The sequence below is a fragment of the Toxotes jaculatrix genome, chromosome 8 (genome assembly GCF_017976425.1).
Source record: "Toxotes jaculatrix isolate fToxJac2 chromosome 8, fToxJac2.pri, whole genome shotgun sequence".
Classification (NCBI taxonomy): domain Eukaryota; kingdom Metazoa; phylum Chordata; class Actinopteri; family Toxotidae; genus Toxotes; species Toxotes jaculatrix.
This window is the reverse complement of record NC_054401.1, coordinates 27,332,754-27,355,592: the sequence shown is the minus strand read 5'-3', so window position 1 is coordinate 27,355,592 and position 22,839 is coordinate 27,332,754. Positions and strand designations below refer to the sequence as shown.

The 22,839-nt window shown below is 41.6% G+C and overlaps 1 protein-coding gene across 3 annotated transcripts; it reads left to right on the top strand.

Moving 5' to 3' along the window:
* Positions 1 to 2,164: 2,164 nt before the first annotated feature.
* On the top strand, positions 2,165 to 22,199 carry cep162 (centrosomal protein 162). 3 transcript variants are annotated; one of them, XM_041045394.1, is made up of 29 exons: positions 2,165 to 2,201; positions 2,575 to 2,676; positions 3,029 to 3,164; positions 5,628 to 5,774; positions 6,056 to 6,233; positions 7,350 to 7,429; positions 7,514 to 7,578; positions 9,651 to 9,681; positions 9,940 to 10,014; positions 11,023 to 11,229; positions 11,627 to 11,708; positions 12,534 to 12,807; positions 13,070 to 13,283; positions 13,600 to 13,721; positions 14,246 to 14,380; positions 15,362 to 15,493; positions 16,330 to 16,442; positions 16,571 to 16,670; positions 16,762 to 16,888; positions 17,067 to 17,230; positions 18,297 to 18,401; positions 18,496 to 18,735; positions 18,928 to 19,140; positions 19,355 to 19,673; positions 19,821 to 19,953; positions 20,040 to 20,181; positions 20,276 to 20,374; positions 21,223 to 21,357; positions 21,667 to 22,199. In XM_041045394.1, the coding sequence occupies exons 2-29, from the start codon at positions 2,617 to 2,619 to the stop codon at positions 21,874 to 21,876; spliced, it is 4,038 nt and encodes a 1,345-aa protein (XP_040901328.1). In that variant the 5' UTR covers positions 2,165 to 2,201; positions 2,575 to 2,616; the 3' UTR covers positions 21,877 to 22,199. The 3 variants fall into 3 exon arrangements, with proteins under 3 accessions (XP_040901328.1, XP_040901327.1, XP_040901329.1); XM_041045393.1 differs by having other exon boundaries at positions 2,166 to 2,198; XM_041045395.1 differs by lacking the exons at positions 2,165 to 2,201; positions 2,575 to 2,676; positions 3,029 to 3,164; ... (2 more) ...; positions 7,350 to 7,429; positions 7,514 to 7,578 and adding an exon at positions 9,529 to 9,548.
* Positions 22,200 to 22,839: the final 640 nt, after the last annotated feature.

Here is a 22,839-nt window from a genome sequence, read left to right as displayed (position 1 = left end):
GTTTATATGGATCCGTCCTGACCTCTGAAAGAGAGAGAAAAGCAAGCAGGGAAGAGTTTATTAGATTACCACTGATCTCTGGTGAAGGACTGCCCTTCCAGATAGACACAGAGGAGAGAGAGACTGATCTTCAGCTCAGCACTGCCACCAAGTGGACAAAATATGACATGTCATTTCAACAGCAGTGCTCCTGCTGTGGCTTTAACTGCAGTCACTCCCTCAGATCCACTGAAAAATAACAATAATACATGGAAATACTTTTACCAGCAAATCACTGATTTGAGCATGTTACAATACATGTAACATGACTGATCATGGTATATTCAGAGTCGGCTAGTATTTATTGGTCATAGCTCATGGACTGCTACCATATGTTGTTTCTGGTGCACCACAATGTATAATTATTGTTCGTGCATTTGGTGTGAGAGATCAGCGATTATCCACGACTGGCCACTTAATTCATCATCATTAATCCTCTAGTCATTTCACTTCGGCAAAATGTGGTGTAGCATGTTCCTTTTTGTTGTGTAGAATTATCTAAATGTTATTTATTTGGGTTCTGGTGGTCAAAATCCTTAAAACGTAGTCCGCCATAAGAATACCATTGCAACTGTAATTCATTATGAATATAATGATGTAATTTCTGTGTCTAAACGGCACACAACGTATACACATACTTTTACCAATCAGGCTTCCGTTTCTGGTGACGCAATTCTCTTATAGCCAATCAAGTTGGTCAACCCTTGGCGTGTCGCGGCAACTACCAAACAATCCAAAAAAAAAACAGAGCAAGGCACGGTAAGTTTCAACAAGTGTCTACTTGAGAAAGCGTCACATGCTAAACATGTACGCTAAACATGTACACTAATGAAAGCGTAATGTATTGTTCCGCATACGGTGGGAAAAGGTAGCGTTCTCTTTTAGGCAGCTAACGTTACTAGCTAAGGAGATGAACGACTTAGCTACTTTTAGATGTGTCAGTTTTCCTGAAAAGCACCGGAACTACGGCAATACTTTCTTCAAAATATGAATGGGGTGCGCGGTATTACACTGTTATTCGTATTTTATTTTTATTGGAAGTCTCCCAGGGAAATTAATGGAAGTTATACCAGGCTAAATTCGCTCCAATTCATGAAAACTGAGTTGGTTTAAGTTTTACTATGGAATGTAAACGAATTTGGGCACGGCTTTATTTTGACCATTGTGACCGGAAGTGGTACTGTTTCATCCTGCGTCTTGACTCCCTGCTGACAACGTCTCCTTCCCTCTGCAATGTATTTTAAAATCTAATCCTTGTTCGTAAATCTGACAATGTTGTTATGCACGGGCCTTCGTTTTAGTACTCTTAAAGTTATCATGGAAGATTCGGCATAAGATGTTTCAGCGAGCAGCATATTGTTTCAGTAAAATGTCACCTTTTATAAATGTGAATTCAAGCGTCGTACGCGGACTGTACTTGCTTAAGAACATTGTAGGATTCCCGATAGAATGGAAAACGCCACCAAATCAAGTGCTTTTGGTACGTGTTTTCAACTAAGGAAATAAACCATTTAAATAATTTGAAAAAGTGGAGCTTTTCATAGCGACTATTTTGACTTACCATAACATGAAACCCAGAGGTGTAGTAAATAACATTAACATGGCTGCATTATATTCAGGTGAGCCAGTTCCCAGGCTCTCTTATTGTGAGTGGTGGTTCACTCATGAACCATCATTATTAATGGTATTGACAACACTTTTCCTGCTTTGGCAGGTTACAGTGTCAGTTGTATCACAAGGGAAAGACAAAAATGTAGCCATTGCTTATCACAATTATTATTATAACATCAGGTTTGATTATATATACTGCATTTCTGCGACAGTGCATAATAGATTTATTTGTTTCTGTTGTATTTAAGAGACTTTCCCAGCCTGTCACTATGATGTTCTTGTCCAACTCATGGCCAATATGAAAAATCATCTTTATTATGTTTGCCAAAGAAAAACAAATCAACTTAAGATTCATTCTGTTTATTTTCCCCAGAACTCTCAGCTACATCACAAACCATTCATCAACAAGTGGATCTTGCTGAGTCAGTTGTCATGGAGCTGACTCAGGTGTGATGTGGAAGCTCAGTTTAGAGTCTTATTCACAACAACTGAAGAAACTCAATGGAGTTGGAGAAGACCATGCGATGTGATTGAACACTGCAGAAAAGGTAGTAAGTAGACCAAGAGGTTTTTTTGTCAAACTACTTTTTCCATGAATGAACTTTTATCTGAACCTTTGTGTTGATTTACAGCTGTCAAACTATTTATATTTAAAAATTTAGAACATAAACCTTATATTCTAATATGTGTTTAGTTTTAACATGAACATAATTTCATTTAAACACATCACATCATATAAATTCTCTGTGTAGCAATATCTGCAATAAAAAGAAAATGTTTTAACTGTAATACCACATTTGCATCCTAACACATTTAGGTATTTTAATGCTTGAAGTCTTTGATAACATTTGTTGAGATATTGCGAGATATGCTACGCATGAGGTGTAATTTCTACCCCCAATTTGTTTTTCTCTCTATGTTTAGTTGTGTAGGTTCCCACTGATTGAAGAAGTGGACAGCATCACTATGTCTCACAGACTGACCAAGGAAGAGCTGGATGAACAGTTTGAGCTGTTCTTAAAAGAGGTACAGTCTGTACTGGTTACTGTGTTCCTGATCATGGTCTACTCCAGCTGTCCTACGAGTTAAAAGTACTGTAAGCCTTAAAAAAAGAAATATTAGCAGAACTTTACTTAAGATCACTGTTTGTCTGATAGCTGAGTTTCCAAATCTAAGCAGCAGCTGAGCAAAGCTGTGGAGCCGAGAGGACAGCAGCTAGCTATACTGTCTTCACCATGTTGGCAAATATCAGAGATGCCACAATAATGGTCTTTTCAAAGTGCTTAACATCAGAGATGAAGACAAAGGATTTCATTGTGTAAAAAGCACAGTCTTATCCTGAGGGCATCTCTCTGACTTAAACCTGATTCCCTGTCAGTCTGTTTCAGATGACTCGGTGGATTTGGGCGGCTCTGAGAAGCAGCCCTGTGCTAAAAGTGATGAGAAATCAGCCCTGAAACCAGCAGTCTCATGGTGGCAAGATGATGAACACAGTGATGGAGGAACAGGGAGAGGTAATAATGAGGAGAGGACTCTCCGTGATATAAAATCGATCACACTGGACATGTTCGCCTTTGGCACTTTTCATAATGAGGTTGTGTAAAGTCAGTGGCTACAGATGTGTCAGTGATTAAACTCTGCAGTCCAGGGAGGAAACTAAGAGGGATTTTGTGCATATGTTGCAGGATTTTACAACTGCAATTAAAGGGGCAAAGTGTAAGAACCAACAGGCCAACTGTCAAATTAATACTCCAAATAAATGGGGGGCAGCATATTACCAGAAAGCTGGGGTGTCCAACCCTACTGAAAGAAACAAGTTGATGGATAGCATGAATAAATCTAACCTCAGCTTTAACATGTTGCCAAACCTGCATGGATTAGGGGATAATGATTTCCACACAGGTTTACCTTGCAGTGTGTGAAACAGGTAGGTTGTTTTCTGTGGTTATTGTTAGAGTGACAATGACAGTTTTACACCCAGTCATAGAGAAAGGGGACGGACAACATGGACAGGCAAAAACTGGACACTACAGTTAATCACTAAAACCTCTTGAGATACAAAGCGGTTATTATCAGATGAGAGGGGCCAGGGCTGGTTGGTTAGCCCGCTAACTTCATCTATTAGTTCATCTGCTTCATCTATTGCTGCTACTCTCTGCAGCAAAATACATAGATATCTTTAACATAACATCAAAACTGTCTTAACATTCTCTTTATAATTTTGGTTAATTATTGTCTTCAGTGAAAAATAAAGGCCAAAGGCTCACTAGGTAATATCTTGACAGAGAGAGAGACCAGCATTAGAATTCCTTTTTTTTAACTAAATGTGTAATGTTTGCATCCCTATCTGAAATTAGTGTGCTTGTCTATTTTCTGCCAAAGTTAGAACTCACATGAGAGATTTCTTTACTTGTTTTTTTTCCTTGTCTCTTTTCACTGGTTTGATGTGGACAGGATGTTGGAAGAATGTGATGATGGTCATGTCCTCCTTCATCTCCCTGAGACATTTAAACCACAATCTGATATTTCATCAGATCTGTTTAAATAGAGCGCACAGTCCCGACAAGAAGATTAACTGAGTTTTTTAAATAATTTAATAATTAATGATGTTTGTTTAACTGTGATTGTTGCTTATCCAGTCATGAATATTTAATATTGTGGAGAATTAGTAAAAATGTGAAGCAGAGTTTTCAGGGGCTGTAATACAATACCATCTGTGTAGGTTAAAACATAGCGGAGTCTGAATGTACGCTTCAATATAAGATAGTTAACAACTGAGAGTTAATATGTAACTTAAAATGTATTCCTTCCACAAGCAGATGGACATCATTCTTTATTAATTGTTAATAAGACAGAATGGGAGACTGATGATAGAGCTGCAGGACATTTCACGTTCTACTACAGACTACATTCCTCTACATTTCTAATGACACTGATGTGTGTTTGGTATGGTGCTGTGCAGTTACCATTATTTGGATTTGGTGAATGTACAAGTGTGATTTTATGCCGTATTCACTTAGGATTGACTTGCTGCTGGCACCTTTTGGTTGTTTGTAACAAATCATGCTGATAATTGTTAAGATGTTGACTTTGTCACAATCATTGATGCTAAGAGGTTTTCTGGCCTTTTGTTTCAACCTCAGAATGGGAATGATTAGTTGTTTTAGTTTCTTCTTCTCTTCTTCTACTTATATTGGGGTTACTTAAGTAAACGGTCTATGTATCTGACACATTGAAATAGCACAGCTTCTTTTTTACGAGCCTCTTAACTCAAATACTGAAGGTTATGGTTCAGAAATGTAAAGTTTAGATTTAACTTTAGGGCTGTCACTAAGTTACACACAGAGTTAACATTAATCAGTGACAGCTGATGTGGCGTACACCTGGTGATGTCATTTTAACCAGCTAAAGCTGAATGTTTTCTACACTGCTTTGCTAATGATAATAATAATGATAATGATAAAGATAAAGTGGCTTATGCAGCGCGAAGCTGGATGTCATGAAGGAGGAGCTGCAAGGATCCTGAGTCAGTTGCTCAGGACAGTTATCTTCAGTTCAGTCAAAAACATCCACAGAAGTACCACAGAATTGGTAGTACAGCTCTTCCTGTGCCTTATTACGACTGCTACAACTGTGTGGTGCTCCGTTTTGTTGAGCACTGACTATTAAAGCCCACTGGGTGGCAGCATGGAGCCATGAGCTTTAGAAATAAAACGAGTGTCTTATTTTGTAGCCATCTCAACATAAACGTGGACCCATAATACTGATGTTTGATGTGATCACTAACTGAAATCCCCGACCTGTGTTGCATGATTTCATGCATTGCACTGCTGCCACATGATTGGCTGATACCTTTAAATAAAATAAGTTGTGTATTTGTAGTTGTTGATGATAATCTTCGATTTAGTTAGATAAACTGATGTTGTATAACTACATGTCCTCTGTCCTCGTGTCCTCTAACAAAAACCTTTCTCTAGGACTGCTGGGTTCGGGGAAGTCCTTCAGAAAGTCTTTGAGGAAGTCTCACCCTATTCGCGAGGAGGATGAGGATCCAGGAGACGCTGGTTTGAAGGAAAAAGGGCTAGAAGCAGTTGTTCTCAGCAGCGTCAACACAGAGACGGAGGGTGAGACCGCAGTGCATAGAAATATGATGCTAGTGTGTGAGAGAAGAAGTATTGTGTGTAAGAGCCTTACAACACGATTCCAAATAGCAAGTCATGGACGTACACAGCGGCCTTATGGGTCTCAGTCTCTCTGCTTGGTGTTCATATCCTGTTTTCACAGCAGACGTTGCACCTTCCATTCCTCATTTATCCTCATGCAGATTGCCAGTTTTTCAGTTCAGAACTATCACAGTTGTGTTTCCACTTGTGCTCTTGTGATATGTGTGTGTGTGTGTGTGCAGAATCAGTGATGGTACCAGCAGTGAACATGACCAGCATGGGCTTGGAAACTCTAGATGAAGAAGAAGAGAAAGCAAGTTTTTTTGCGCGACTAGAAGCAGGAGCCTTATCAACTATAGATTACTCCAAACTGAACAGAGAGCTGGACTCAACTAGTTCCACCATTGGTACTAACCTCAGGTATGGAAATGGCCTAGGTCTGTTATTACACCCACTAAAAGATAAATCTAGAGGAGTCAGGGTGACAATAACACAATGGAAGAAGTCAGCTGTTTTCCTGTCATGCTTCATAATTGAGGCTTGATTATTCATTTTGAATGTGACATTTGTTTCTGTATTCCTCTGTTCATTCTTCATGTTGCCTGCTTTCACAATGTACAGTATACGGTTTCCTCTTTGAAGCTGATTAGCAGAATGAATGGCTTTATGCACCCATCAGGCCTGCTGTGCAATGTGCTTGTGGTATGAACAGGTTTGGTTATCGACAGATTATTAATAATTGTCAAGGATAATTATTGATATTCATAAAATTATTCATGGAGATTAATACTTATGGGGCACCACCCTGGTATCATGGAACCATAGGCAAACTATTAATGCAGTTTCAGGTCGGGCTCACCTATAAGTGTCAAAATCTAGGAGTTATTGAACAGTATCTAGAGCGGTAGAAGAGATGATGGCTAACGACTTCATGTAAGTGAGAACATCAAGAGTGTGGAGAGTGTGAGAGATGAAGGTGGAGTAAACCCACTGTCTGAATCAAAGTGCTACAGGTTCAGTGTTGGTTGTCAGTGACTGTTACAGCTTATAAGGAGCCGGTTAATGTGACATGTGTTTTCATCTAAATCTAGTGCTGCAGAATTGATGCCTTTGCTGATTCATTTAACTTAAACAACAAAAACTGAAATCATGAGTTGAATAGAACTGTCCAGTTTTTCTTTGCTTTGGTTAAATAACTTAATCTTTGTACAAGTTAAGCATATTTTATGAATGTCCTGTGTGAATTTACAATAGCTATACAAATGGAGCAATTAGTATGATTAATGAGGTGCATGAATATATTCATAAATCCTTTATAACCCCGTACCTTCTGTAGTTTTAATCCTGTTTGAATGATGCCTTGAATTAACTTTTTACAAGTTCATCAGCCCTTGGCCAATGTGCTAAAAGTTTACATTGAAACTTCACTGGAATAGCATAGTTACAGACCCTGTGCTTGCTTATGGAGTATCTAATGTGGTGGCTGGTACTTTGCCCTGTCACTGTAATGTAATGAGGATGGATATCTTCCCCCAGGAAAGCTGAGGAAGCACCAGAGCAGAGTGATGGTGGTCAACAGAAGGCCGGAGGGACAGAGACCGTTAGAACCTCCCCAGGTAAGAGCAGGGAACCACTGGGAAACCTTTTTTTTCCCACTCCTCGTCTCTCTGTGTGACTTAATCAGGTCGTTTCTCTCTCAGCTTTGACAGGCTCTCCACACTACAGTGATGATTTTGAGGATGAGGAGAAACAGCCACAGGAGGAGGTTTGTTGAATGTATAATGATAAAAGTCAGACAGCGGTGACACAGAGATTATAAACCATCTTTATCAAAGATGGTCTCCTTATAATGAAACTGGTGAAAGCACTTAACATGATAGAAGTACATTTATCTTTGGACTTCATCATGCTGATATTGGCTAGATTGGTACAAAGCAAGGGGGGAGTTGTAGGTTTCAGCAGTGAGGATCACTTCCGCGTTCAAAAAGCTGCAGTTCCTCGGCTGCCGCTGGGGGCTGGCTCCAGAAGTGAGCAATTCTCCATTGACCCCCATGTTAAAATAGCTAACTTTACAGCCTAAAAAACATATTTACAGCCTGGTACATTTTTTGTTTTTGGTCTCTATTGATAACAGGGTTTTTCCTGGCTCAAATTGAGGCGGAGGTGGTACCATCCTGACCATGCGCCATGACGGGCATGTATTCTGTAAATTCAATTTTTTTTTACAGGCAACATACTTTAAGTTAAGAGTTCCAATAAGAATATGACTATTATCACGTTAAAGCATTCATTTATTAAAGCTATATACATACACAAATCAGGTGCCAACTTTAAATTGAAAGTACACTTTATCCACACACCTCGCAACCAGACAGAGAACATTTCAGCCTCCTCTTTTTCATTCTGTAGAACCTCCTCATGCACTCCTTGTAGTCCAAGTCCTCCTGGTCTGGTCCATCAATGGCCACCTTACAACAGACATCCAAGTGCCTCTCCTTCAGTCTGTTGCACAGAGGTGTCTTCACCTTAAACAAAACAAAAATTCATCATGCATTAAGTATTTTTGTATTTATTCTGATACAGACATGAAGCGTGATAAAATCATAAACGTTACTCTGACACGGAGGAAACTTTTTTTTAAATAAACACGACATGCTTGGATGCAAAAAAACAAGCGATATTTACCTGTTTGTACCATCAGCCAGGGAAAATCAGGACGCCAATAGCACCAACTAGCGGAAAAAACTGGAAAAAACACGAGTCGATCTGTTTCTTCTTCGGTAGTGGCTTCAGGTCTTTCCGGTGCACTGCTGTTGATATAGCGCCGCAATAGTGGCGCAACGCTGCAACTGCAGTTAAAATACGTAGCTGCCGCAGAGGGACACCAGTCGCTCAATCAACACAGCTGGAGCTTTACGCTGTGTTGAGCGATATCAATCGCTCTGGCTGGGGGCGGCACAAAATTAGCTGGAAGCGGCCGCCACGCAATTTTGAACGCAGGAAAAACCCCTCGTAAACACCGTGGGGGGGTGTTATTTAGGCTTAATATTGGGGTGTGGTTACGTTGAGTGACAGTTAGCTCTTTGCTAAAGCATCGGCTGGGCTAGGCGGCTACATCCAGAGGCCTCCGGCTACCTCCAGCGGTTGACAAGGGCCGTAGTGTCCGTGTTTGTTTGCCAATGTTCGGATAGGTTTTTGTGACAGTATGGCTTGTTGTAGTGTGGACTGTACTGTACTGAACTTGCAGTTTTTTCGGTAAGTAAATTTCTCACCATTTTACCAGAATGTTTGCACTAATTAGTACCGTACACATTTTGCCGCTGGCTTATGACTTAATTGCCGATTTATGGTCGCTGCTGATACAGATAGAGGACCGGAGCGGATAACGTTAGGAACGCTGCTGCGGTGTGTTCCGTGCTCTCGGAGTCCATTTATTGCGGGAATACTAGGCTACAGTTTTATTTCGTCTCATTTTTCTGTCTAAGCTGCCGCTTAGCTTGTTAGCCTAGCTGATTAGCCTTAGGCTAGCTCTGTTGCTCCGAGCTAAGTGACCGGGTTCTCTGACCCCGGCTGACCCGTAGCGTAACCGCCTCTTCGCCAACTATGGAAAGTACACCCCCACTCAAATCCAAGATGGCGCAGCTCAAATGCCCATAGTTTGGTCACAAAACCGACTCCCCACTGGGTCACGGGTGCTACGTCCATGTCTTATACAGTCTATGGTAGAAAGCAGAGGTCAGCTCTGAAAACAAATAACAGTGTTTTAGTTCAAGTTTTATTTTGAAACATTACAAACTGACATACTAGATTTCTACATGGTTTGCATCTGTTTTTCAGAAGTCTAAGATTTCTCCAATTATTTCCAAAGGTAAGAGAAAACACTACACTACACTTGTTAATTCATCATGGTAATAATAGTAATAGTGACCTCACTACCAACAATGTGTGTATAAACTCATTCAAATGTCACATTACTATTGGTTCAAATTAACTGTATAAATAAACATTATTTTTATTAGAACTTCACAGCTAAACTTCTTTGAAGAAGTTAATGTGGACCTATAGCTAGCCATATAATGGAGTATGGAGTATGAAAGTGGTCACTCGAACTTAATGTTTGTCTCAGTTTCTCTGTATGATTCTTTGGATGACACCAATGGAGAGGACAGAAGGAAGGACAGAGCAGGATCACTGGACAGAGGTAACAAAAAGAAATAGTGTCAAGAGAATAATGTTATTCAGTATAATAATAGGTAGAATAAAATAGGCAGCAGGCAATATAATGAAGTCTTGCAGTCCATTCATTCCATCTATTAGCTATACCCACTTATAGTTGAGTTTTGCGGTGGAGCTTGAGCCTGTCACAGCTGACACTGGGTAAGAGACGAAGGTCAGTCACAGGGCTGACACGGTACAGATGGACAACTACTGCACTTGAGTACTCTTGAAGTAGAATAGATTGCTATGTTACATGAAATTTGCATTCCATTTAAAACAGTGAATATATCAAATGCACAGAAATCAGTCTTTATTAGCAAATCTGCTGGAGCCCTGTTATTAGCCCTGTTACTAAGGGAGCCATGCAGAGCAGCGTGGCTCCCTTTACACCACTGGGACTGGGAACCCTGCTGTAATTGCTCAGATTTTTATTGTCATGGATCCAAGCCTGAGGGGCTAAGAGCCACACATGTGAAGCATGTAAAAATTATGGGAAAAATTATTTAAGTGAAAGACATGAAAAGATCGCTGTGAAAGAGACCTTTGGGTTCTTTGCATAATCACTCTTTGCTTGTGTGTAGCCAGGAAGAGGTGACAGTCATACATCCAGTAATTATTGTTTGAATGACTGTCAGCATGTAGTGTCAGCTATTTTAATAGGGGGAGGGTCTCTGCCCTTTCTGACACACTTAGGTGTGAGTTTGAATCCTCACTTAGCTACCCAAAGAACTGTGGTAATGTAAATAACCCAGATAACCCCCAAGAAGCTGAAAGAAAACATAATCTAGGTTGTATATTGTTTCTCTTAAAACATATTTATATATTTGCTGTTACAGATTACTTATATGTAAATGTAATTTTTAAGAAACGGTTAAAATCGGATTCTTTCTTATCATGTTGATCCGAGGGCGATTTGGTGATCCCACTGCATCATTTTTGTCTCATCTTGGATTGTCTTTGATAGAGCGCATTAAATGTGTTTCCTGTACAGGCCCCTCATATGTGCAGAGTGGAGGCTCAGACATGGAGGCTCTTCATGAGGCCTACAGACAGATCCATGTTGTGGAGGATTCAGGTGACTTTAATCACCACTATTCATCTGTGGAAGAGAAAGGAAGGATCCACAGATCCGCGTCTCCATCCTTCCCTCCTCAACGTGCCACACAGTCGCTTCATCCTTCTTCTACCAATGAATCAGGTCAGACACTGACCACGACCTCTACAAAAGCTGCTTCCCAGTTAAAGCACCAGCTCCCTCATTTGCAGCATTATTACTTTTTCTAGTTGTTACTTAAACTGTTATTTGAGTTAAAATAGATATACTTGTTAATTTCAGACTCTTCCTTTGATCTCGTAAAGCCAGGGTGGAAGCCCCTAACAGCACTGTAGTTTTGGTATGATCATGTAATTGGGGAGAAGGCACAGGTTCAACATAGTAGATTTTCAGATGTCCAAAGGTCACAGCATTATGGGCCATATTCTTTGAAGGAGGCAGCTTCAGAAAGAGGCCACATTCCCTGCACTCAGGTTTTTACACGTCTCATATAAAGACCGGAGTGAACTATGTGGAATAATCATTACGTGTTTGTATTTAGATCTACCCACTGCAGAGGAGCTGATGAGGCCCATCCACCCAGAGAGGGACCATATCAGAGGGTTCACCCTCCAGCCTATCTGGTTAGTACTAAATCTTTGACTTCTTCAAAACGGTTACATCACAAAACATTATTTTGATCATTCACAGGTTGGTCCAGTTTTCACATGAAGTATCTCAGACTGGTGGATTTTCAGATTTGGGGACATTATACACTTGGTTGAGCCTTTGTCTTTTTCCTTGCAGTGTCTGGATTGTGTTTGTTGTGTGTACCATACAAACTCTTGCAGGTGTCAGCAAGCCTGCACTTTTGCAGGTTTGACCTTCAAGCTTTCAGCTTTAAAGAACCATAAAAATCATGACTCATGTCAAATCATCAGCACTTTAATCTGAATAACTCAGTTGTCCACATAAAAAGGGACCCAGGGCCCTGCTCAGTCTGAAATTCAACCAAGATGTATGCAAGACTTTACAGTTTGAAGTCTGTGAATGAGATTTTTTTGGAAATAATTTCAGTTTAAGATCAGTGAGAACCAGAAGCTAAAAACACTGGCTAAAGTTCAGTATTTAATTAGCAAGTGACATTAGCAGACTTTCAGGGCACATATTCAGTTTTTCTTCAGGGTGGCCCGCAGGACCTTTAGTATATCTCCTTCTTGCAAAAGCTCTTCCTTTGTAAAAGGAGTTTGACAAATGCACTTGTTGCCATCTCTAAACCCACAGGCAAAAGAAAAGGTCAACATCCTGGACAGACATATAGAAAGAACGTTTTCGGGGTTCAGAATTGGGGGCAAACTGTTTTGGGACTGTTGAGTCTAGTGCCTCAAAAAAAAAAAACCTTTCTTCCAGCTCCAAACTTGAATTTAGTTAAAAGAAAGTTACAACAGTAACACAAGTTTTACTTACAGTGCTGTGGAACATGACCAAGAGAAAAAATCCTGCTCCTTGGAAAGGACTTTCCCAGATGTGACAGAGTCACAAGTGAAGCGACCAGGGAAGACTGACCCTGTCGTGGGAATAAAGGGAGCCAAGGAACCGACTAGCCACCCATCCAGCTCCTCAGACCATCCCAACCATGACCTGACATGGAGCATCAGAGAGGAAGTGGACAGGCTGATGGAGGATCACTACAAGTCTTCTTCCTACATGTCCTCTGAGGCTGGCAACGTTAGGAAACAAATGGTGGGACAAAATTCAAACTCTTCTCCGTTTCAGCAGATAACATTATGGAAACATAAAATTATATAAATATATATATTAGAAAATTAACCGTTACTTAGAATAGGCTAATTGTGTAGAGCATAAACAGTTCAAATTTATCTAATGTTAGAGTGACATTGGCTGAAAATAGGCTTAGATGCTGCCTAGATACTTAGAAGCTGGACCAGCACCAATATGTACCAATGTATGTCTAATTAATAATAATTATGGACATTTTTCCCAGGCCTTCCGTAGCTCCACCATTTCTCACCCTTCTACGTCTTCAGTGAGGAAGCCCACGGTGGCCCCGAGGAGAGGCAGAAAAATAGAGGGGAGAACAGCAGCGACTTCCAAGTCATCGGGGCTCAGTAGAGCTGCTGCTACAGCCAAAACCCGTTCTCCACAGAGTCCGTCAAAAGCTGAGTCCGCGAAGAGCCAAGACAAAGATGACTACACAGGTTATTAGTGACCCTCACATGCAAATCATCAAGTTACCAAAACTGCTCTGATAATTCAAGACGAGGATCTGTCTTATACTGATGATGCTGTTATATATTATACCATGATACAGATGCTAGCTTAAAGCTATGCAAAAAGTTTTTTATCCTATTTATGTTCAGTCGCCATTGAAGTTTGATTTTGATTTCTGAACCCCTGCGTGCCGTTGTAGTGCAGGAGCCAGTTGTGGAGCTTTGGAGTCAGTGTGTGTGTGTGTGTTTTTTTGAATGTAAAGACACTGAATGACTTTCATGTTTGTCTGATTATCTGTGCCAGATGTGAAGGCGAGCAGTGAGCTGGTGGCATCTGTTCAGTCCTTAGTGGCTGTCCTCCAGCAGCAGATAGACACCAGCAGTCACCAGGACACCAGACTGACACACAGTCCTCCGAAGAACAATGTAAGAAAATACTTTAAACTTTAAATATGAAATCCCTGCGAAAATATTGTCAGTGTGCAGATTTAATAACTACATACATGATTTAATGCTAACTCACCACTGGAACGGTTTAAAAAAAAAACTTAAAGTTTACATAATCAGGACAAAGGTTAGTATTCTCATTGCTTGGTGATCCATGCAGACGGTGTGGAGGATCACTGTTTCTGTTTTTCAGGGTGGGGACACAGTATTTAGAGTGTGACGAGGAGACAGTCTCATCAGAGTTTGTGAGACTGTCGTGATTCATGACAGATTAAAAGTAACCTGTATATATAAATTTGAATAACTCAGTTTTTAAAGTGCAAATGCAAAGTAATCAGATGAATTAAATTTATCACTCAGCCCTAACTGTCAGTGTTTGCAGGTGAGATGCCAGCGAACGATCATGTGAACGTTGCTGCGCCACTGAATCCTTCTGAACGATTGCATCGTGTAACAGTATTATGTTACTTCATCTGATACTGGTGTTGATGTCTGACTTGCAGAGGGATGAGGGCAGCTCTTTGGTGGAGGAGCTGAGAGTCCAGCTGGCTCAGAAGGAGAGGGAGATACAAATGATGAAAGGAGGAGCAGAGGAGCTCGACTCCCTCAGACAGCAGAACTACCTGCTGCAAAGCAAGGTGCACAAACATTCACAACACACAAACTTTCAAAACAAAATATGAATCAGCTACTTTTGTTTCAAAAATATTCCTTTGAAATTCATATTGTGTCACATATTGTGTGTTTACCACACTGTGTGATTTAGCGCAGGGGCAGTTGGCTGTAGATTATTTTATTTGCTGTAAGTTGGACTATGAATTATCAACATTCAGAACACCTCATTCTCAGGTGGCAGGACCCCCAAGGGTGAATATCCAACAGTGAATGGTTGTAGTGCCGTTGCCACCTTTTCACAATATTTGTCAGCGTTTAAAAGCGCAACCATCTGTGAGACTCTCAGCCAAGTATTCATCCAGCTTCACTTTTTGCCCACTTTGTTGTGTCGTAGATTTATAGAATAGAATTTTAAATGGATAAAATTGCCATTTCTGCGCTTATCTTGAAGGAATGATGAATGTCCTTGAAGAATACCTGTTCCAGAGTGGACGTGACCTGAGACTGGACGTGATTTATGACTCCAGCATATAGTAGTGACCCAAAGCATGCAGCCAAGGCAAAGCTGGAGTTACTGTAGAAGCTGAAAGAGCAGCAGATGGTTGAGACTGGAGTTAGGCTCAGGGAGATGTTTTGTGTGATCACTTTAGTGTGGGTGTTACAGACTTTGGTTTGAAAAACACACCTGACATGACATAACAGCTCAACAAAGCTCATAAAAAAATGCACGGAAACAAGGAAAGGAACGTAAACAAGGTTATAACTAAAGCCCTGATAGTATATGTATATGATAGTAGCTTTGTGTCTATATTCAGCTGTGTTTTGCAGGCACACTGTGCTTCTGCTGCTTGTTGAAAGACACATTTGCAGATGGTCAGTGCTGAAGAACTCTGAATCAGATACAACAGAAGTGGCCGGTCATGCCTTGTAGTAGCAGTGGTACATTAATATGTAGTGAATAAGCTGTGTTGTTGGTTTTTTCTTCTTTTTTTTTTACTCCTCAGCTACGAAGTGCAGAAGGAACCAGTCAGAGGAGGAGATGGGCCGAGGCCACAGACCCTGCAACAGAGGAAAAACTCCAACAGATAGATAAAGAAATGAAAGAACAGGAGGTGCTCATAAAAGGTTACCAGCAGGTTTGTCTCCCTGAACTCTCTTACTCTGACTGTCCTCACTGCTCATGTCTGTCCTTAGAGGACTAGTGTAGGATTTAGAGGGACCTACTGGCAGAAATAGAACATAATACTGCTTTTGGGATAATAACTTAAAACTATGATTGCAGCACAACCTTGTGACTGAAAGTCTTTTATGAAGCTTCCTACACTAATTCTCAGCACGGATCAGGGTTCAGGGATCAGGGCAAAAAAATTTTAGACATTTAGATTCCATCATGAAATACCATCAGTGAGGTGTATGATCAGTACTAAACATACACCCAAAGACCTGCCTCCAGCAACAAGAATTCCTGCAGCAGATGATATGGCCTCCACATCACTGAGTCAGTCTGGGATTATATGAAAAGACAGAAGCAACAGAGAAATTTAAAATTTTCTGTAGCGTACCACTGAGTAAACATGCCTCTCCCCACAAAGTGATGGTAGCCAGATGGTGGCCTGTCACTCATCATGTTACTGACTAGATCTCGAGCATTGTCACACACTGAAAGTAAGATTAATGAGGCCGTGCTGAGTTTGTGATCGCTGAGGAGCTTCCATCATCACAGTATCAGAGGTACACATCATATTTATATCAACTTTCCAATCAAAGAGTGGTGTGAGTAAAGTAAAAAGCAGCCTGATAAACCGAAGCCCGGCAGAATAAGACACCGCTTTGAAGCACCACATACACCAAAACTAAAGATCGCAGGATGTGTAGTTGCCTATTTTTTCGTTTTTTGTTTTCTTCTTTTTCTTCTTGTGTTTTTTTTAATGTTTGCACTGTTACACCACAGTAAAACTAAGGTCATTTACAGGAGAATGAGAAGCTGTACTCGCAGTTGAAGGCTCAGCAGGCAAAGAGTAAAGCCAACGAGGAAGCCATGTTTAAGGAAAACCAGAGGCTGCTGAGTGAGCTGGATTTCACAAGGTGGGTTCAGGGTACATTATTGTTTGTACGTGTCTACAAAATAAAAATTTCCATTCAAAATGAACACTGGCCCAATTAGGAAACTTTACACGTGGTTTTTAAATGTTTTTATGGTTTTTGTTTATCAGGGAGCAGCTGCGTAAAACCCCAAGGCCTGTGGGAAATATCTGTTTGATGGATCACACTCAACGCATTGCAGACTTGTTAGCTCAAGTACATACATTTCAGGTAAGTCCCACTATCACTGAATTACTGTTTGAATGGCAATCTGTTTCAGCCCCATCACTTATCTCTTATGAAAATATGTGTCTGTGTGCAGAGGAATGAGGCTAAGCTGTCTGAGGACATTCACAGACTGAAACAGGAGAAGCAGGCTCTGGAGGTAGACCTGCAGCTGATCAAGAAAGAGAGAGACCTGGCTAAAGCCAAGGCCATCTCCACTTCAGGTAAGACTGGATACAAGACAGGGCTAGAGGTGGAATTTAAATCCAAGGACCACTGAAAACTTGGATGTTAAAAGATTAGAAGCAGATCCCAGTTTTTATAAGACTTTTTTTTTTTTTTTTTTTACTGTATGTGCATAAGTGATCTTTGTACAACGTGTATCCATCCTAAATGTGCCAGGTGATAAGACCTTTGAGATGCGTGTATTGGAGGACAAGCACAGAGAGGAAGTGTCGGCCTTGAAGAAGAAGCTGCAGTGGTTTGCTGAGAACCAGGAGCTGCTGGACAGAGACGCTGGCAGACTGAAGGCTGCGACAGCAGAGATAAACCAGCTCAAAGAGCAGGTGAGGCTGCGCAGTCACATGATGTTTATATACTAATTCTCATTTCATTTACCTTCAGGATAAGGTATACAAAGTCTTTCTTCATTTCACTGGGTTATCACGTCAGTTCATAGTGTTTATGTGTAGGGTTGGAAAAAAGAATACAGTGGCTTCAGGAAGTAACTTTTTGAACACTTTATTTTGTTGTAGATTGAATTGTACATGAATAAAACTGCCATTTCTGCCCATCAGTAGACACTCAGTAACCCATAGTGAAAATGTGCTTTTAGAAAATTTGAGAACATGGTCAGGTGCATCCTCTTTGCTTTCATTATCCCCAGGATGAGTCTAGGACTCAGTTGGAGTCCCTGAATGGAGCTGATTGAACATTCTGAAGTACTTCCGTTATGATTAATTATTTTTTTCAAATAGCTGTGTGACACTGTAACAGGTTAAAGGGGTTTCTCGTTGTTTATTGTTTAACTGTCTGACCCACAACTCTACTGTTCTGGTTCAGTCTCACCGTTCTCAGGCAGCTGTTTTCAGCAGAAGCTCTAAAAAAAAAAAAAACCCACTGTCCCAACACCTGCTCAGCATCAAACAGATACAGTAGAGGCTGAGTTATTGTATCGGTTAAGATTTGCCTTTGGTACCTTAAACCATCTCCCAGAAGGTAAAGGCTCATAGAGTGATTGCAGTGACTGGTGTTCTTTCCTCTCTATAATCTTCACTGCAGTTTGTACAAGACGTAATGTTTGGTGGAATTAACAGCACCATCAGTGCTCCTCCTCTGCTTGGATGCAAACTGCCTGGGATCCAACACTGGATTAATCTGAGCTCCAAGCAGGGAAACAGTGTATTTTTGGTTTTGTTTGTTTGTTTGTTTTTTTCCAGAGTGCTGGGACAGTGTGTGTGGGTCCAGTGCCTGCTGAACACAAATGCATTTTGTAGTGTTTTGTCATCACCAGCTGTAAAAGGAGCAGAAACCTTGTGGTATCAGCTATAATGTGGAGCTGAAAGACAGTTTACACGTCCTCAGTCTAACCTTGTGTGCTGTGTTGGAGATAACAGGTCGTCCTTATTTCAGGTGGAAAAACTGAAAATGGAGGTGGGCAAAAGAAGCAGCGAGCAGCTCCGAAAGACAAAAGAGAAATCGGTGGAAACAAAGAAGATGCAGGACCTGGAGAGACAGGTTTCTCACAACAAACAAACAAACAAACAAGCCCCTCCCCCCCTCACAGGTTTATGTCTCTTCATAGTTTAAAGAGTCTTTCTCTCTTTGCCAGGTGAAGGAGCTGGAGAAGATACTAAGACACAGAAACCCAAACTCCCTGCCTGCTCTTATCTACGCTGCAGCTAGTGCTGGAGGCGAGGAGCGCGCCGACGCCGCTAAGACGTCTCCGCCCGGCCGCATCACCACTCTGCTGGAGCGGAGGATTCAGCGTCTGGAAGCGGAGCTGGAGAACCGTGATGAAGAGGCCAAACACAGTCTGAGGGCCATGGAACAACGGTTCCACAGATTGAAGGTACATTTTGTCAATATTGTAATATCTGAGCTGTGATGTACAAATCATACAAAATATACATGCATACATACGTGTGTGTGTGTGTGTTTCAGTGTTGTGGCTGAAATGAGATAAAATAAGATCACAAAAATGAAAAAAAATTCCTTAAGAGTCTTCCAGTAACTGGATGTGCCTTTGTGTTGCTTTGTGTAGCTGCACTACGAGCAGCAGATCTCAGAGCTGGAGCAGCAGCTGGAGCAGAAACAGCAGGTTGAAGCAGCAAACTCAGCACCTGAGACAAAGCCGTGGATGTCACAGGTTCAAACTCTGGAGGAGGAGCTACAGCGGGCGAAGGAAACCCACCAAGAGAAAGAAAAAGCCCTTCACAGCCAGGTTGAGTCTCTTCAGCAGCAGCTCGTAAACAAGGTAGATTAATAAAAACTGTTACAGTAGCTCTAGCACGCTGTTACAGGCTGGTCTGTGGTGTGACAGTGAAGGGTTTGTTAAACACAACCTTTAGAGAGAAAAGGTTGAGAGAAATATGACTATAAATATTCTTTTTTTCTGACTTGAATCGGATTAAGCAAAAGCCAAATCTTACCTGCCTGTGCAACCTGATTGTAAACCCCTCCCCCTGCAGGTCCAGCCGAGTCCAAGCCGACACCAGCGTCAAACCGAGGCAGCGTTCGGAGTTCGGATAGAGCGGTTGAACCACGAGCTTGCTGCCAAAACGCGAACCATTCAGGAGCTGAGCCGCACCGTGGAGAGGCTGCAGAAGGAGAGGAGGAGCATGCTGTCCATCCCCAACTCACGAGCAGAAACCCATTCTACAGAGACCAAACGGCAGCCAGGCCCAACAAAGACGCCCTGCTCTGCTACTGCGAGAGAGACATGTGGAGAGGAGGAAACTTTCCCAGCTGCTCAGTATGAGAAGACCTACCAGCCCACTGTCTTTGCAGGTGTGGACATTTTGATATGGTCAGCTTTTACATGCTTCGATGGATACTGTGCCCTGACATTAAAAAGGAAAGGCAGGATGACTTAAACAGCTGAATGAGATATAAGATATTTGGATATTCCATTTTAATGTTGTGTCCCTTTGACAGGGAGTCACATCTCTGAGGTTCTGCAGGAGAGCGAGGCTCTGAGGCAGCGTCTGGAGCTGCTGCAGCTGCAGAGTGAGCAGGAGAAGGAGGCGTTAAAGGCTGAGGCTGCGCAAGCCAAGAAGGAGCTCTGCAGGTATGAGCTTCTGTGCGAACACGTAGATGTTTTTTTCTGCAGAGCATCAGTGTGAGTGGACATCAGGATATAATGTGGTCTTTTAGGCTGAAGGAGCAATCTGCAGAGCAGCTGTCCTCTATGAAGGCCGAGCACCTCAGGGAGTTAGACCAGCTGCGTATCACCCACGCCCTGGAGCACTCGTCCTCAAAGGTTGCTGAACAGGCCAATCAGCTCAACACTCAGGAGGTACAGCAGAGGATCACTAACCAACCAGGCTCATTTCCACATCAGGAAATCCTGAACATGTTTCTGTTGCTTTAAACTTTACATGTACCTGCAGATAATGATGAGACATTTGCAAGAGCAACTAAAAGAGCTGCAGGGAACTAAAGAGGCACTGGCAATATCCAGGACCCGAGAGAACGCTCTGCAGAAGCAGGTGAGCAGGAGGTGGAGATGGTTCACACACAAAAAAAACATGTTCTAGCAAAATAAAATCTATAGACTCCAAGCACCAGATACACATCAGAATGCGCTTATGAAATAACACTATGTGCAACATATTTAAATGAAAGTAAAGTAAGAAAAAGAAAAGGAGGGAATGGGGGAGTTTGAGTGTATTAGCAGCATATTTTAGCAGCTGTAGCACCAGCTGGGAATATTCTTTTCTACAGAGGTCTAAAGTAGAAAGATCGTTCAGAATCAATATTTCGAAACATTTGGTATTTTGGTTTCTAGTCTGTAACTCAAAGCTGCAATGTGTTTCCACACCTCTTCACACTTGGACCCAGTGCATTTGCAGATATGGGTGTTCCTGAGGTTTTCAATTCAATTCAATTTTATTTATATAGCTCCTTCCACAATCAAAATTGTCTCAAAGCGCTTTACAGAGACCCAGAGTCTGACCTCAGAACAAGCACTTAAGGCGACAGTGGCAAGAAAAAACTCCCTTTTAACAGGAAGAAACCTTGAGCAGAACCTGGCTCATATGGGGGGGACCCTCCTGCTGATGGCTGGGCTGGGTGAAAGGAGGAAAAGGAGGAAGATAGGACAGCTAGGAATGGAGGAGAGGAGGAGAAATGGCAATGGACAATGTTAGAGGGTCAGCATTTAGATTACAGTTAGTGGATAATGTGTGCTCTGTCTCTATTTCAAAATAAGTGTGTATCTGTTGCACTGAATTATCATGTTTCATTAGATCCAAGAGGGAAAAGTTCATTATTTTGATTTGTATTTTTTTTTTCTTATCATTTTAACATGAAGTCACTGTTTCCACCTTGTGTATAGCTGACCAGACTGCTGAAAGAGCTGAAGGAAGCTAAAGAAGCTCAGAGCCCTGAGGTGAAACTCCTTTGTGGCCTGGAGAGGAAGATCCTCAACATGGAGCTCAGACACCAGCACAGAGAGAAGGAGCTGAAGCAGGTACCCAGGCCACAGACCTTTACCTTTACCCTGTAATTGCTTGCTGCTTTATGAAAAGTCATTTTTTAGGTGCTTTTTGGGGCCGTTTTGGAGCTTTTCCTCTACAGAAACTCAACAAGCTATGACACAGAGCTTCCCATAACCTGCCTGGTTTTTCACAGTGTTTTACAAACAAGCTGCCATACATTTGCTTATCAAATGAAAATTAAATCCACCGATTTGCTCATCGCTTGCTCCTGGAAATGTCACATGGTGTTGAAAGTACCAAGCCTACTCCCCACCATCTTACCTCAGTAACTGTGCCTGCAGGTGATTGGTGGGTCGTGGCAGGTGCTGGAGGCTAATCAGCAGTCAGAGGTGGAGCACTGGAAGCATCTGGCTCAGGAAAAGAGCAGAGAGCTGGAGGCTTTCCGTGTGGAGCTCGATTCCATCCTGGACATCATGAGACACCTTCAAAGACAAGGAGTGGTGTTTCCCACTCCTGACCCCCCACCCCCATCACAGCCCTCCCTCAGTTAGATCTGACTCGTAGAGGCCAGTGAAAGCTTGTGCACTGAAGCCAAAGACAACAAAAGCAATGCTCAGTGTCTCAGCCTGAGACTTGGTTCACGTGAAAGGACTCTCCTTTGACAGGCAGTGTCAATGGACAGTTCTTTCTGTTCCACATCAGTTGCAGACTCAACATTAGCAATAATTCATGTTTACATGACAAACAGACATAAGGCTACAAGCTGCAGAAACATTTGAAGCTGTGGCTCCGTAAGGAAAAAAAAAACCAGATTGTCTTTATACATATACAAAAGCTACTTTTTTATTTAAATTATTGAAACTTATTTAAGGTGTAGTGAAAATAAAGGTTTGTTTTTTTTTCAAGTGTCGTCTAACTATACTTTATTGTATTCAGTTAATCTCAGAGCCTCAGTTCTGACAGTGTAAACTGTCTAAGCAGTTTAATCCCCAGATTCCCCTTAATCTGAACACAGAGGATTTATAACATCAGTGCAGTGACTTAGGACACAGGGAACATTTATTAAACAACTGCATCTTTCTTTAAGGTGCTTAACAGTTGCACCTGTTACTGCTGCAGCAGAGGACATATGTCTGGCATGGGACATGCCTTCTGGGTCTGTTCCCTTTGAGGTTTTCTGGGCACATCCATTCAGTAGGTGACCCCATGGTTAGAACCAGAAGAGACTACACCTCTGTCCTGGGAATGTCTCGGGTTCCTCCAGGAGGAACTGGTGAGACTAAAAGCTCAGGGGTCACAACGATTATCAGGAATTTATTAGGAAATTCCTCCATGGGGGACAGTGTCAGTCAGTCAAAACAATCTCCTTTATCAGGAACCAGTTTGATACCCAATCTATTTCCTAAAGCTATACAAAGTAACTTCACACTTGATCCAGTAATAGGTAAAAAATCATTTCTTCAAGCCATTTCCTATAAGTCATTTAAAATTCTTTGATCTCAGTGAACTAAACG